We start from the raw sequence: 17185 nt of genomic DNA on the forward strand, positions 1-17185 counted from the left end.
AACAAGTGTCAGCAGGCTGTAATCATATCAAGCATTTTTTCTGACTGTGGGGCTATGAGACTGTAACTTAACTACAAGAAAAGAAGGAAAAACACAAACACATCGAGGCTAAACAAAATGATACTGAACAACCAAAGAGTCATTGAAGAAATCAAAGAGAAAAAAAAAAACAAAACTTGAAGATAAATGAAAACACAACAATTCAAAATCTATGGGACACAGAAAACAGTTCTAAGAAGGAATTTTATAGTAATACAAGCCTACCTCAGGACACTAGAAAAATGTCAATTAAACAACCTACTTGTATACCTAAAGGAACTAGAACAAGAACAAACAAAACCCAAAATGAGTAGAAGGAAAGAAATAATTTAAAAAATCAGAGCATAAATAAGTGAAATAGAGACTAAATAACAACCAAAAAGGGTAAAGAAACTAACAGTTAATTCTTTTTAAAAAAATGAACAAAATTTAAAAACCTTTAGCCAGACTCAACAAAGAAAAAAAAAGACCAAAATCAATAAAATCAGAAATAAAAAAAGGAGAAAGTACAAGTGAACACACAGAAATACATAGAATCATAAGAGATTATTGTAAATAACTATATGCCAATAAAATGGACAACCTAGAAGATATGGACAAATTCCTAGAAATGTACAATCTCCCAGGACTGAACCAGGAAGAAATAGAAAACAAACATGAACACACGAGTTTCAGTAAAGACACTGAATCAGTAGCAGGGTAGGCAGGGGGCAGCACAGAGGGGATGGGTGGAGTGGGAAACAAACAAAATCCAGGACCAGATAGCTTCACAGGTTAATTCTATCAAATGTTTAAGTAGAGTTACAACCACTACTTCTCAAATTATTGCCAAAATGGAAGAGGAAGGAACGATTTTGAACTCATTCTATGAGGCAAGCTTTACCCTGATTAACAAAACCAGGAAAAAAAAAATCACACACACAAATTTGAGGTCAATATCACTGATGAACATAGATGCTAAAATTGTCAAGAAAATATTAGCAAACTAAATTCAACATTATATAAAAATAATCACATGCAATGACCAAATGGGGTTTATCCCAGGGATACAAAAATGGGTCAATATCCACAAATCAATCACTGTGATACACTCTATTAACAACCTAAGGAATAAGGACCACATGATCATCTCAACAGATACATAAAAAGCTTTTGACAAAATTCAACATTCATTTATGAAGTAAAAAATAGAACTCTCCAAAATGTGGGCATAGAGGGAATATACTTCAACATAATAAAGACCATATATGACAAGTCCACAATTAACATCATAGTCAACAGTGAAAAGCTGAAAGCATTTTCTCTAAAATCAGGAACCAGACAAGATGCCCACTCTTGCCACTTTTATTCAAAATAGTATTGGAAGCCCTAGTCACAGCAATCATTCAAAAAAAAAAAAAAATAGTGGAATCCAAATTGGAAAGGAAGAAATAAAACTATCACTGTTTGCAGGTGACATGGTATTAAACATAGAAAATCCTAAAGATGTCACCAAACAACTAGTAGAACTCATCAATAAATTTCATAACATTACAAGATACAAAATTAAAACACAGTACCTGTTGCGTTTCTATATACAAACAACAAACGATTAGAAATGAAAAAGACAATCCCATCTGCATTTGAATCAAACATCTACAATACCTAGGAGTGAATCTAAGAAGGTAAAAGACCTCTACTCAACATAAGACACTGATGAAAGGAACCGAAGATGACAGAAACAGGTGGCTCATGGATTAGAAGGATTAGTATTGTTAAAATGACCATGCTATCTAAGGCAGTCTACATATTCAGTGAAATCCTTACCAAAACACCATGGCATTTTCCATATAACTAAAACAGATAATTTCAAAATTTCTATTGAAACACAAAAGATCCTGAATAGGAAAAACAATCTTGAGAAGAACAAAGCTGGAAGGAAGTATCATGTTCTCTGATTTCAAACTAAACTACAAAGCTACAGTAATCACAATAGTATGGTACTGGTACACAAATAGACACATAGATCAATGAAAGAGAATAGAGAGACCAGAAATAAACCCACTCTTTTATGGGTAATTAATCTATGACAAAGACCCTGATGCTGGGAGGGATTGGGGGCAGGAGGAGAAGGGGACGACAGAGGAGGAGATGCCTGGATGGCATCAGCGACTCAATGGACATGAGTCTGGGTGAACTCCGGGAGTTGGTGATGGACAGGGAGGCCTGGCGTGCTGCGATTCATGGGTTCGCAAAGAGTCGGACGCTACTGAGCGACTGAACTGAACTGAATCTATGACAAAAGAGGCACAAATATACAATGGGAAAAAGACTGTTAATAAATGATATTTTAAAAGCTGGACAACTATAGGTGAAAGAATTAAACTGGACTACTTTCTCATACCACATCTAAACATAAACTCAAAATGGATGAAAGACTTAAATGTAATACCAAAAGCCATAAAACTTATAGAAGAAAACATAGGCAGTATGCTTTTTGACATTAGCCTTAATATTTTCTGAATCTGTCTTCAGGCAAGAGAAACAAAAGTAAACAAGTGAGACTACATCCAACTAAAAAGTATTGTACAGAGAAAGAAACTAACAACAAAATAAAAAGGTCACTGACTGAATAGGGGAAGATACTCGGAAATGAAGTATCTGATAAGGAGTAATATCCAAAATATGCAAAGAATTCTTACAACTCAACATCAAAAATGCAAACAACCTAATTTTTAAAAGCTCAGAGGACCTGAGTAGACATTTTTCCAAAGAAGACACATAGAATGTGGACCCTGGAGTGAGACCACAGTTCAAATTGCCATGGGTGATGACCTTGGGCAATTCCGAAAAGCAAGGATAATTCTACCCTCAGGATGGTGACGCTGAAAGGAATAGAGAGGAAATATAAAGGCCAGCCCCTTGGCTGACCCATCTGGGCACTCTGATCAGCATTGGCAGCAGAATGCTAGAGAAGAAGAAACAATAGGAAGTCCTTTGAACAAAACACTTACTTTGAAAGAAGAGCCAAAAGTTCCATTTTCTGGACAGCTCATAAGCACCCTTGAATTTTAATACATGAGGAAGCAGATGGCTCAGATGGTAAAGAATCTGCCTGGAATGCAGGAGACCCGGGTTCAGTCCCTGGGGCAGGAAGACCCCCTGAATGGAATGGCAACCCACTCCAGTATTCTTTCCAGGAGAATTCCATGGACAGAGGAGCCTGGCAGGCTACAGTCCATGGGATTGCAAAGAGTTGGACACAACTGAGTGACTAACTCTTTCACTTTCCTCCAAACTTCATTGAGACTGAATTTTTACCACCTTGCAAAAGAAGGTTTTGGAACCTGATTTAAGTTTCTTTTTCAAAATAATGTGAAGTTTCTTGTGACTACATGTCATAGAGCAAATTTCCACTTGTCATCACTATATAGAGCTCTTATTACAACTCTAATTAGTTCTTACTATGTATGGTGAGTTCAGTCATTCTAAGTTGATCCTTTTTTTATTCTTTTTGAGTTAAAAGAATCCACTCTACATGTTGCACATGGGTGCTTCGCACACTTTTAATATGTGGCAACCACAGAGACTTGCTTGCAATGCAGTTCTAATTCAGTAGGTATGGAGTATGGCCAAAGACTCTGTATTTTGCAGTTTCCCAGGTTATGTTGATACTTCTGATCCATGGGCCACATTGTGAATATCAAGACTGTAGAGGACATCTCTGGAGTGGGTGATGTCTAATTAATCACCCTATTAAAAATTCTGGTGCCAAGAACCAGTCTATTTCATAAGCAGCCAATACTCCCCAACTCTTCATCAAGGGTATTTTTAGGATTCTTTCTACAACTCTTCATCTCTATACTTTGAGGCCTTAACTAAAGAAATATTGAGCTCCTCAAAGAGAAGAACCAGCACTCTGATCTCTAAAGTCTTAATGACACCATGCACATTTTAGGCTTTTGTAAATACTTGATGAATGAAGCACTAAAATGAAACATGAAGACCTGCTGGACAATTTAGAGTAGTGTAAAGCCAGTCCACGAGGGTTTCCTGGAGGAAGAGACCTTCAGGAGATACAGAAAAACTCCAGATCCAAGAAGGAGAATAGGCTACTTCTATGTAAGTTTTTCACCCTCCAGAAAGCAGTTTTCAATCACCACTTCACTTGCCTCCCCTGTCAAGACAAACTTGAGCTTAAAAAACAATGACAATACATCCACTGTCCTCTAAATAAATAAAATATGCAGCCGTCAGTTCAACATGATATTTAGTCCTTCAGAATTGAAGCACATAGAAAGTTGACCCATAAATTTCTCAGAAAGCTTTGTGTCTGCTGAGTATATCATGTCTTCCGAAAAGTAATAATATATAAAAGCCAGAGAACAAATGACCTTGGTTCTACCCCAACACCCTGTGTGCAGTGTCTTATTTCTAAGGTAAGCTGGATTTTTCCACTCCACTAGAGAAAGAGGATGGATTTTCTCTCCAAATTCAGTGAACTTCATCCCTCCCAACTGGGCTTGACTCCCATGTCTGCATGCTTTTGGTTTCATAGCCAGTTAGACATTTAACAAGTACAATAGCAATTTGATGCTGCAGCCTCCTGATCCCCAGACTATGGTAGCACCGCGGCTCTCCAGCCACCCAGCCACCCTTGAGATGTGTAAAGCAGCGTGATGAGATGTCTGGCAGGTTCCTGTCTGCCAGAATGGCTCTTACACACAGTAAGTGCAAATAGGAAATTTTGTCAGGTTTCTCAATTGGCAGAAATCTTAAGCGAGACATCTCTTTCTCAGACTTGCTTTCATCACTGTGGTTGGTTCCCACTGTCTGCCCCTGTTTTTTTTTTTTTTATTTGAAGCTATTAATAAATGATGAAGAATGTAAGCAATCTGCCCTGGTGAGCAGCAAAGCTGCCCAGACATTCACTGATTCACCAAACATTTATTCAGCACCTTCTAAGTGCCAGGCTCTGAGAAAAAAAGAGCTACTTGAAAAATGATCATTAAAAGATGAACTCACTACAGTCCTCCTCTTTGACAACCAAAGGATCTAGGGGTTCAAAATTCTAGCTGATGGGGCTCAAACCTGCAAATTTTGAACTCCTCAAACAAGAGAAAATTCCAGAAAACTCCAGAGAAAATTCCATGGTGCCCTGGATCATGGTAAATTTCCTAATCCCTGAGCCTTAGCAGATGTTAATAAATGGTGGGTAAATTCAGGAATGGCTGGACCTTGGGTAAAGGTCTTAGAAGGTGGGACTCTTCACAGAGAAGTCTCTAGAAATTAGGTGTGGAAGCTATAACTAAGGCAGCACAAGTGTCTATCTTGGAGCCCCCTTATCAGAGTTCAGAGAATGTATGTTTTCTATTGTCACATAACAAATGAATATAAATTAGTGTCTGAATTATTATCTCATAGTTGTGTGGATCACAACTCCAGAGCCAGTATAGCTGGAACCTCTGCTCTGGGTCTCATGGAGTCAGCCAAGCTGAGTTATTTCTGGAAGCTCTGGGGGGAAATGCACCTCTCAGTTCATTCAGATCCCCATTTCTTTGCTGGGTCTCAGCTCCTCAGGACCACCTACATTCCCTGCCAGTGGTTCCACACATCTGCAAAGCCAGCAGTGGAAAAGTTCTCTTACCTCCCACCCATCTTGTGATCTGATCTCTGACATGCCCTGTATCTGACTCCTAGACCTAGATTTAAAGGGTCTTGTGACTTGATTAAGCCCATGCAGAAAATCTCCCTATTTTAAGGTCAACCGATTTGGGAACTTAATTACTTCTGCAAACTCCCTTCACAGCAATGCCTTGATTAGTGTTTGACTGAATAAGTGGGAGCAGGTGTATGTACACAGGGGGTCAGGAATTCCAGGAGCCATCTCAGATTTCTGCTTCCTGCAAGGCATGGGGGAAAAGGCAGGTAGAGCCAAAGTGACTTCCTGAGTATCACAGTTTGTGCAATCTCCCTCCTACCCAAGGGCAGCAGCCAACGTAGGTGAATTTCAATTACTTCACTTTCGAAGCAGCTCCTCCTAGGTGGCTCAGCGGTAAAGAATCTGTCAATGCAGGAGACATGGGTTCGATCCCTGTGTAGGAAAGATCCCCTGGAGGAGGACGTGGCAACCCACTCCAGTATGCTTCCCTAAACAACAACATGAAGCCACTCACAGCCACTGTGTACCCAGACCAGTAGAGAAGTTTGAAAAAATATGGGTATGCCAAGTCCCTGATCTCAGGTAGCCCCAAGAATAGTTGGATGACAACACCTGTGATGCTATCTGAGAAATGGGGCCTCAGATGGCTCATTATTCATAGGAAGGTCAGTGTAGGAAGGCTTCAAGGAAGAAGTGGGGACTTTAAATTGTCACTGAAAAATGATTACACTGAAGAATGACCACTACACAATGGAGATAAGTTGGAGCACAGGTTCCCAACCTCCAGGATCCAATGCCTGCTGATCTGAGGAGAAGCTGATGTAATAATAATAGAAATAAAGTACACAATAAATGGAATGCACTTGAATCACCCTGAAACCATCCCCCCATAGGTCCATGGAAAAAATGTCTTCTATGAAACTGGTACTTGGTGCCAAACAGCTTGGGGACCACTGAGTCAGAGTGACTATGACCGAGCCAGCTCCTAACCAGAGCCTATGTGATATGTGGGCAGTTGGGGCTGCCATGCTGGGGACACACAAGGAGCTGAATGGAAGCAGAGTCATTCTCTGGCCATAGAAGGCTGCAGTGACAGCAAGACTTGGACAAGCCAAGAGCCAGGGACATGGATAATGGCAAGAAGAACTAACTGGCATCAGCTGCTCTTCCAGGACTGTGTCCCCACGAAGGATTGTCTCTTTTCTACTCTGGGAACACAACCAGGCCTGTATGTTAACTTCATCTGCCGTGTGACAAATGCTATCACCCTAGGAGCGGCAGCACATCTTTACGCATCTTCACCCCTTCAAGCCCTTCACTGACTTCCAAGGAGACATGGCAAACCCCTTAGCTATGGTCTTATCTGGAACAAGCTGCATGGTGGTAGATCTCATGTACCAGACTGGGCTGGTTACATGGCGAAGGGAGCGTTACAGAGTTTAGCAGTCCTTCTGCACCCTCCTGAAGGCTTAAAAGACAACTGCCTCATCAAAAGGTTAAGAAGGCCAGCTTCTGGGCTCAAAACTGAAAACAATACCTTTGGACAGGGCAGCACTTGCTTCTTGACTTCCCTGGGGGTGGCAAGCCTTCTGGTTAAGACTTGTGGGAGATGGCTACAAACAAATACAATTTAAGGGGAAAATAAAAACATTGGTTAGCAACTTCCCTGGTGGTCCAGTAGTTAAGAATCCGCCTTCCAGTGCAGGGGATGTGAGTTTGAGTCCTGTCCGGGGAACTAAGATCCCACATCCACAGAGAAACTAAGCCCACACTGTGACTGCTGAGCCTAAGCCTGCTTGCCACAACAACAGAAACCCACACACCACAATGAAAGATCCCACATTCAAAAGCGACCCGTGTGCTCCAACTAAGATCTGACCCAGCTAAAAAATAAACAAATATTTGTTTTAAAAAAACACATTGACTGAATACTTTTAAAATATTTCCCCCAATTCATCCTCTTTCCATTACCCTGAGGACCCTCTTACCAACAAGTGGTGAAAGGGCCTGCTAAGAAGTAATTTTTCAAGGTGTCTTATTCCATTATCATCCGGTTAAACAGAGTGTAACAAGGACTGTTAAACAGCACCCTAATCACTTTCACTGTAAGGTAACTCTTGGCAGGTACATACGGTGAACGCTGACATTTAAGGGCTGATTAACACAGACTGTTCCTTGGCTCAAGAGAGAGAGAAAATCTTTAATGTCCTCCACAATGTCTTCACTTTTCAGAGGCCTGGGCCAAATCAGATCCCTTTCAAGAGAGCATCTTGGGATTCCCTGGTGTTTCAGTGGAAGAGAATCACCCTGCCAATGCAGGAGACACAGGTTCAATTCCTGGTCCGAGAAGATCCCACGTGCCTTACAGTAACTAAGCCCATGTATCAAAACTATTGAGCCCATGCTCTAGAGCCAGAGAACCACAACTACTGAAGGCTGCAAGCCCTAAAGCCCATGCTCTGTGACAAGAGAAGCCACTGCAATGAGAAGCCACCACACCACAATGAAGAGCAGCTGCTACTCTCTGCAACTAGAGGAAAACCCACACAGCAACAAAGACCCAGCACAGTCAAAATTAAATTTTAAAAAAGTTTTTAAAGAAAAATGAGTCTTTAAAAAAAAAAAAGAGCACATTTAGGTTTGGACTAATCCCCAAAATTGTGAGGAATGATAAATTTCCAGAGGAATGCATGCCCAAGGGTAAACAGAACACCATCTCCAATCCCAAGCTCAGGGGCATTTAAATATTTATTCAGTCAACAATTTTCCATTGAACATCTGCTGTGTCTGGAGAAGGAAATGGCAACCTACTCCAGTACTCTTGCCTGGAAAATCCCATGGACAGAGGAGCCTGGTAGGCTGCAGTCCGTGGGGTCGCAAAGAGTTGGACACGACTGAGCGACTTCACTTCACTTCTTCTACTGTGTGCCAGGCATTACACGATGGATGAAGGACAGTGGAAAGTAAAGAACCACTCCTGCCTTCGAGGAATAAGAGGGAAAGCAAGCATCAATCAAATGATTTCACCACTAAATGTAAAATTATAACTGTTGAGTCTTGTTTCAAGGGAGGTTTAATCAAGTCAAGGAGGATGGCCATGCTTCCCAGGAGAGATCTGAAGATGCTAATTTGGTGAAGGGGCTGGCAGGGTGAGGCAGAGCATGGAGCAAGGCAGAAAAGCATTTCAGGCAAAGGAAACAACACATGCTAAGACCAGATGGTGACAGTGAGTGAGCCTGGCCATGGTCCACTGAAGAGCTGGAGGAGGGGGCATGGGGCAGAGCAATTAAGTGGTGTTATGGACTGAACTGTGCCCCCCAAATTCATGGGGTGAAGCCCTAACCCCACAATGTGACAATGTCTGGAGACAGAGCCTTTAGGGAAGTAATTAAGGTTAAACGAGATCAGACGTGCTGGGCTCTAATCCAGTTAGACTAGCTTCCCTATCAGAAAAGGAAACCATACCAGAGCAAGGGCCCGTGAGGACTCCGTGAGAAGGCTGCTATTTACAAACCGAAGAAGTAGGCTCACCAGAAACCATCCCTGCCATCTCCTGGCTCTCCAATTTCTAGCTTCCAGAACTATGAGAAAATAAATGTCTGCTGTTTAAGCCACGCCACCTGTGGTATTTTGTCATGACACTCCAGCTGACTAACACAACCAGAGAAACACACCCCGTGAAGCTGGAGGGGCAGCTGACCATGAGGTCCTTGTGTTAAGGATTTTGATCTGTGACCTCGGAGCCATGGGAAGCCACTAAGGAAGCTGAACATATGTGGCTAGGAACGGGGGCATCAGTGGGACCCAGCGGCTGCAGGAGGGTCTCCCTAGCCAAGGGTAGACGCAGACGCTCCTCCAGTGGTGACACACCCAGTCAAGGCCCCTCAAAATGGAAAACAGACTTCAGGAGCTCAAGCTCTTTCAAGGTCCCTGCAAACGAAGGGCCCTTGCATAGGCAGCAGCAAGAAGGGCCCAGGTGAGGCTGAGCACATCGATTTACAAGAACTCCCAGTGGCAGGTGACCAGCCTTATCTCCAGTGTTCAGTATGCACCCAAGGAGTAGAAGCAGAGAATCAGCTGGGTCATCCCAGGGTTGCAGATCAGCAGGGGAGGTGGATAGAAGGAAAAGGTGGAGAGAGATAACAGTGTCATCCAAGCGATGGGTCAGAGGAACTTGCCTAGGGGGGCGAGACAGGGCTCCTTGACACCCAATTCAATATACTTGCTCTGTGCTGTCTGTACACGCAAAAAGCCTTTGATTCTGAGTGGTTTTAGCATTAATAAGCTGAATGCACTGCTCAGTGAAGGCCTCCACTGTCTTATTACACTTTGCCCCCAAGAAGTATGCAACTAAGACAGATGAACAGACTTGCTAATCATTGAGGCAGCCTGATTATAAAACTGAAACAGCATCAGTATGTCTGTCTGCCAGGGTGATCGCAGAACACTTGGAATTTATGACAGACATCACAAATAGAAAAATAAACATGAAACACCGTTTATTACAGCCACACCCACCCCAGTAAAGGGAGGAGGTAGGAATCTGAATTCTTGAGGGAAAACTCTTTTTTTCTTGAAATATCCAAACATTTGAGTCAAAATAATCTCTCACATTAAAAATGTCACTAATTTAATTTTGGTGATATTTCCCTGAGAGATTGAGTTGGCACAGCCCTTTATACATCAGAGAAAAAGTCTGCTAAGAAAATTAATAACACGAACATGATTGTAAGACCAGAATTTAAACTAGTCAAGAAACAACTATTTAAATATTCTTTGGACACTTCAGAGTATTTTAAGGCATTCATTTCCATGTAATCAGTTGATACACACAAGGCTATAGAGATTGATCTTTCAATTAATTACATTTCTGCATATGGTCTGCACATAGGGTGCAGAATTTCATGAAGTCAATAAAAGGAAAGCTGCAGAAACACAGGAATCAAATGACAAGCCACTGACAAACGAAGGTCTAGCCGAATTAGACCAGTTGATCCTAAAAGGAGGGAAAATTGACAAAGATGATGCTAGGACAGGAGCTTCAATGAGGGTGAATTAAACAGCAAAGAATTAAGAGAAGCTCTTGGGAGAAAGCTTTCTTTATAAGCTTCCTGTTTTAGAAAATCAAACACAATGGCTATCAGACCTCTTCTGTCAGAAAAATTACATCCTCCAAAAAGCATTTGTTTCATTCTGGAAAGAAAAGTTATTATAAGAATTCACATATGATTAGAAGCTACATATGATAAAATATGACTAATTTCATAATTTTCACTGCTGTTTTTCACAATGACGTCCCAATAAAACCTCTTTTCATGGGAAATTTTGGACTCCATTTTATTTATTTTTTTAATTGGATGATAATCACTTTGCAACGTTCTGTTGGTTTGTGCTGTACAATGCAAATAAGTCATAATTATATATATAATTATTTTATTTTAATTAAAAAAAAAAAAATATATATATATATCTCCCACACACCGCCCCGAGCCTCCTTCCCTCTGGACTCCAGCTGTTGTCAACATCTCGGCTTCCTCCATCTCTCCTATGATCACATGACTTTGACCTCATATCTTGGGTCTTAAGACTCAGAGGATATGATTCTGATCTCCTCCCTGCTTCTCTCTGACCCACCCCACAAATACTCAGACACGCATCAATTTATTTTTCAGAATAGTTCAGTACAACGGCAACTCTCAATTTTTTTCTATCCAATACACATGATGGACAAAGTCCGTATTCAACATATCCTCCACCATCAACCCAAACTGATGTGCAAATTTTCATCACTCTCTGCAGCTCCTTCCCTTTCCCTCTGACTCGGGAGAGCAAACCAGAATTTAACAAAATAAATAAATAAACTGTACTTATTATAGAGTCCTGGTGGCTAAGACTGTAAAGAATCCACCTACAATGCAGGAGACGAAGGTTCAGTCCCTGGGTTGGGAAGATGCCCTGGAGAAGGGAATGGCTACCTACTCTAGTATTCTTGCCTGGAGAATTCCATGGACAAAGAGTCTGGCAGGCCACAGTCCATGGTATCACAAAGAGTCAGACACAACTGAGCAACTAACAACACAAGCCTCCATGATGTTTAATTTTTTAATTTCATAATTATCTGTTAAAAAAATTCATAACTATCTTTGAAAAACAATCACAACCTTATAGATCCTTAAAAAGCAGCTGTAACCAAGCCCCAATCACTTTATGCTCTTGGAAGCTACCAATTACAACCCTTCTTTTGAAATAAGTGACATCTGACAGCAAGCACATGTACAATGAACACAAATATGAACGTCTGTGGACCAGACATTGCAAAGAACCCCAAGTGAGGGTTCAGAAAGACAAGATGGAAGGTCTGGGAAATCCTCGTGAAAGGAAGGCTCATTTTGCATATTCTCAACATCTAAGGTATAGAGAGACAAATATACCAGCTCCTTGCTGTCTTGGCGTGGGACAAGTTATATTAGCAGTGACCATACAGAAATATGTCTAGTACTGATTTCTTACTTAGCTGACAGGAGGCAAGAAGGGACACTCATGTGTCCAGAAATGTGCCCTTTCACATTATTATTGTTCTCTCCTGCAAATTGCTTGAGAGCTAGGAAGTGTCTCAGCATCTCTTTCTTATTCGGATTTCCCAATTTGTTTTCATTATCCACCAGCCAAGAACCTCAGCTAGACTGAGGCACAATAGCAAAGGATGCAGAAAGGAAAAATTAATATTTTCTACATAGACTTTCTCATCTTGAGTAGATTTATGAATTTCCCTTCTGTTATGCAGAAGTTAGCATTTTTTAACAACGAGAGGAGAAAATCCTTAATGGTTTTTTTTTATTGCCTCCAGAGCTCCAAAACCATCTTGCGCTGTGTTGTCATTTACATTTCACATTAAATGCAAAAGATGTTTAAAATGAGCAAATATTTGTTTTAATTTGATACATCTGTTAACTGAAGTGCTAAAAAGACAGCTAAATCACTATATTAAATTCAGCGATTTGTAAGCAATTTATATTTTCATTTGTTCTGGGTTAAAAATGCCCCCAAAACATACGTTTTATGAAACCCACAAAGTAAATTGCATTGTATCAATCTGATGGATGTAGACCATGATTCCTTCCTCTTCATTCCATTAATTTATTTCCTAACTTGAGTTAATTAGTGAGGATCCTATTTTCAAAAGCTCTTTGAAATTCATTGGGAGAAGGGGACATTTGCAAGAATTGCTCTGCAAACCTACTGCAGAGGCAATGGGCTAAATACAAATGGTAAATTCCCCCAAGACATTACCACACATTGAGCACCTGATTGCCATTCAACAATCTATGCAGGGAACACAGTGGGTGATTAATACAGAGCTGTTACAAGAGTGGGGAGACAAGGAGAAGAAAAGAATGAGGGCAGCTGAGAGAACAGACTCATCCTCAGCAATTAGTAACTGGATGAGATGATCTCCAAGTTCCTATTTGTCTCTGGAGGCCTGGCGTGCTGCAATTCATGGGGTCGCAAAGAGTTGGATGCGACTGAACTAAACTGAAAAGTCTGGGACATTCTGATTTCATGTCTGAATGGAGACAGAACTTGGAGACTGACTTTGACTTGGAACAATACCCACTAGGAGAAGAACAGACATCTACTGAGAGAAATTTTTTTAAATATTAATAAAAAGAGATTGGTACGATAGAGAACAAAGAGAAATCAATTATTTTTGTTCTTGGTCAAATGGAGTCTTACTTCCCAAATTAGAGCGGGAGGTAATGTCCTGTACTCAAAAAAGGAAAAAAGGGAATTTCTTCACACTGAAGTATGAATTGCTGCTAGCAGTTGAAGACATGCCTATAAAGGTATATGGGGAAGAAAGAACTAGTCTTTCAGTAGACGTTCAAACAAATCCAATGTTTTGTTTCTTCCTGGAATATTTTGGGCAGAAGCCAGTGGGTAAGAGAGATTGAGTTGGGTTGGGTGCCCTGACTAAGTCCCTGGACAATGTCACCTGATACAGATACCTTACTCCAGTTTCCAGAAAGGTTGCAACATCTTATCAAAGTCCTGCTTTATTTCATTTTCCCTTCCCCTTGAGCCTATGAAAAAGCCACAGGCAACCACTTATTTCCCTGCCCTTGTAATAACAGAGAAACAAATCTTGACTCTTTATTGGATCTGCTTCTTTCACTTTAACATATGTATTCTATCATTTTTGCTACAAGAATGTTGCCTATAGCATGAAATATACAGGATGGACCACTCTCCAGGCTCTAATGTTTAAAGACAAAACGTTTTCCCATTCATATAAAGAGTTGAAGAACAGAATAACATTCGTCTTATTGCAGGTTTATAGGAAAATCATAATCTTACCAAACTTACCTGTACATACAGCTGCAAAAACAAAGGATTATTAAACAGAGAAGCTTGCAACAACCAACCATATCCCTTCCCTTTTAACAAAGAAGCTTGAATTCTAACTCAGGTAAGATGTTTCTATGGGACGCTAGTCCACCATCTGCTCAGTCTGCTGGCTTTCCAAATAGAGTTGCTATTCCTTGTCCCAACAACTTGTCTCTCAATTTATTGGCCTGTCATGTGGTAAGTGATAGGCAACTCCGAAACACCCCAGAGAAACAAGGTTAAAATCTGGGAGCTGCACTTAAGTGCATTTGAACTAGGTTCTCTCTAAGCCTGAAATTCCTCTTCTATGAAATGGAAATGTCAAAAGCACAGCCCCTGATGCAGAATCAGGCATCCTCAACCAGCAAACTCCCTTCTCTCATTTTGCACAGATACAATAAGGTCAGGCCCACTGTACAGACACACTGGAAGCCAGGGGTAGGGCTGGGCCAAAACCTGGTTCTTGCCATCCCTCTTCAAGTGCCTTGCATCTTTCTCTCTTGTCTAACTTTCACCATGGAACCTGTTTCTCAGGTCTTCCACACCAAAACAAACAGCACCATGATTTATTCCTCCTCGATGCCTCACTGGAGAGGGGACTGGGGAGAAAGGGAAACGTGTTCCATCAACTCCCCCTTGACTCACACTCACAAACTCACAAGGATATCTTTTTCTCTTTTCTGCTAAAAAATATTTTGAAAGACCCTTTGCTGCGTACACTTTGTGTGTTTCTGGGAAAGCCCAGCCTCTCAAAGGGTGGCCACCAGGACTCTCTTCTAAGGTCTTGGGGGGCTACTGATCATGGGCCCCTTCCCTTCCTGGCACACAGAAGGATCTGCCTCAAAATAGTTGCATCGCAACAAAAGTTTGGGAAACAAACCAAGTTCTCTGCATGGAAATTGGGTATCAATCAAGTTGCAGGAAAGCCAGATTTCCTGATTCAGACAAACAAGCCAGCCCACTCCTGCTACGTTTCTATGCTCTGACAACAAACAGACCCACCGCGATGAACACTCAAGCACTACCCAGAGAAGTGGGTGTCTGAGAGCTCCACTTTCTTAAGACTTGGATAGGAAACCACTTTGGGAGAACAAAGTTGCAGGGTGGAGAGTGTATTCCTGACAGCCTTGTTTCTGCTAAGGAGGACAAAAATGGGAACACAGTCTAACTGCCTGAGAAAGGTTGCCCGGGGTTAAGATAGGCTAGATAAGGATGCTCCCTTCCAGCCCTGCAGAACTTGGTCCGTCTCAGAGGACTTTCACCTGTCCTGAGTTACCTAGCTCGACCCTCACATTTCTCAGTATTATCATCGCCATTTTACCTAACCTGTCAGCCAGCTGTGACTTGGCCAGCAGTCACAGAGCTGCCACTGGTGAACGTACCTAGACTTTCTGACCTCTGGTCAAGTGCTCTTCTGATCATAACCCCAGTTTCCAAAACAGAGAGAAGAAACATCCAGAGGCTTATGTCCCTGCCTCTTCAACCTCAATGAACTTAGGTTCACACTTGTAAGGCAAGGCTTGGATTAAGAGGACCTTGGGGGCAGTGGTGGGGTGGGGGTGAGGTCTGCTCCCAGGAGGCCCTGCACCCCGTACTCACTCAGGAAGATGATGGTCTGCCTGCGGGCGCTCCTGCTGTCCTGGCTCTCCAACTTCCTCAGCTGCAGCTGCTGCCCCCGGGCAGCCAGGGTGCCCTGCTTACTCCTCCTAAGCACCTGCATCATGCTCCAACACATGAAGGCCACGGAGACCAGGACCACAAGGTAGACCACAAAGGCACCGAAGATGCTGGACTGGAACACGGTCCAGCGGCTGGACAGGTTGGTACAGATAGACATGTTGGAGCTCTCCGGTTGCTCCTGGTGGCGTGTGCGGGAGTGGTTGCAAGTGAGTCCCCGGTGACTGGGCACGTTCACCAAGGGGTACTCAACTCCCATGGCAAAAAGCAAAGGCAGTGCCACTAGGGCGGAGGTGACCCAGACGAAGCCAATCAGCAGTCTCACCTGCCAGGGCCCCGACATGGCCTTATACCTGAAGGGGTGGCAGATGGCGATGTAGCGCTCGAAGCTGAGGGTCAGCACGTGCAGCAGCGTGGCATAGCTGCAAGCCTCAAAGAGGAACGTGTGCACCTTGCAGGACACGGTGTAGCTGGGTGTGGTCAGCGGGTTCCAGATGATGCTGTAGAACTCCATGGGCATGCCGATGAGGAAGACCAGGATGTCGGAGCAAGCCAGGCTGACCATGTGATCTGTCACCTCCTTCTGCAGGTAGCCTTTCTTCTGGAGCACCTGGGTGACCCGAATGGTGACACTGTTCCCCAGGATGCCCACCGCGAAGATAACCAGGTACACCAGGATGAGGGTGATTTTGATCCAGGTGGCCACCTCGAATTCGGGAACGTGGCTGTGATCAATGACCTGGGAGCAGTCCCTGCTGGGGTGGCTTGGGGAAGCCATGAGGAAGACAGCCAGCCAGGCAACCGGGTCCAAAGACCTTCTCAGCTTCCCTTCCTCCTCCCTGCAGAGCCCAAAGTTCTCGGCTGCAACTCACCGGAGTGGGCGCAGGGCTTTCTCGAGCTCACCTGGAAAAGGTGATTTGGGATTTCAGGTGCTTTAATGGAAACTTCCTGGGGCAGCCCAACCTAGCCGAACCGGAGGCGCTTAGGGGTGGGGTTTGAGGGGGTGGTGACTGGGAGAGGCGTGGTGAGCTCAGAGGAAGGAGGTTCCAAACTCGCTGCAGCCAGTCAGCCCACAGCCCCCAGCTCGCAGGCCGTTCCCCTGCAGGTCCTTGGCGCTTTGTTCGGCTTCTCTCCGGCTCCCCTCCAAGGCACCTGGCCTTTACTGGTCCAACCCACCCTCCGGGAGCACGGTTTCCCGTGCAGAGAGGCTGGAGGCCGGGTGGTAAGCGATTAATCATTAACTACCGCCGCCTGCGCTCCCGGCCCCGCAGATCCAGCCCAGCGGGGGTTTGACTCAGCACCCAGGCACTGTCCCAAATCCGGATCTTGGCTCGGGAGCACGGGGTGACGGGTGGCCCCACCTTCCCCGCCGCCCACGCGGCCACCACAGAGTTAGCTTTGCCTTCCGGGCGCACGCGCATCCCGGCCGCGGAAGGCGCAGCC

The 17185-nt window shown here is 43.3% G+C and overlaps 1 protein-coding gene across 1 annotated transcript in view; it reads right to left on the reverse strand.

Annotated features, from left to right (window-relative positions):
- The window catches only part of GPR39 (G protein-coupled receptor 39), a 273599-nt gene extending 256974 nt beyond the window's left edge, over positions 1 to 16625 (reverse strand). The window contains exon 1 of the mRNA XM_068968612.1: positions 15665 to 16625. Within this exon, the coding sequence (XP_068824713.1) occupies positions 15665 to 16520 (856 nt within the window). The 5' untranslated portion in view covers positions 16521 to 16625. The remainder of the gene's footprint in view (positions 1 to 15664) is intronic.
- Positions 16626 to 17185: the final 560 nt, after the last annotated feature.

This window comes from Capricornis sumatraensis, chromosome 3 (genome assembly GCF_032405125.1).
Source record: "Capricornis sumatraensis isolate serow.1 chromosome 3, serow.2, whole genome shotgun sequence".
In the NCBI taxonomy this organism is placed as follows: Eukaryota; Metazoa; Chordata; class Mammalia; order Artiodactyla; family Bovidae; genus Capricornis; species Capricornis sumatraensis.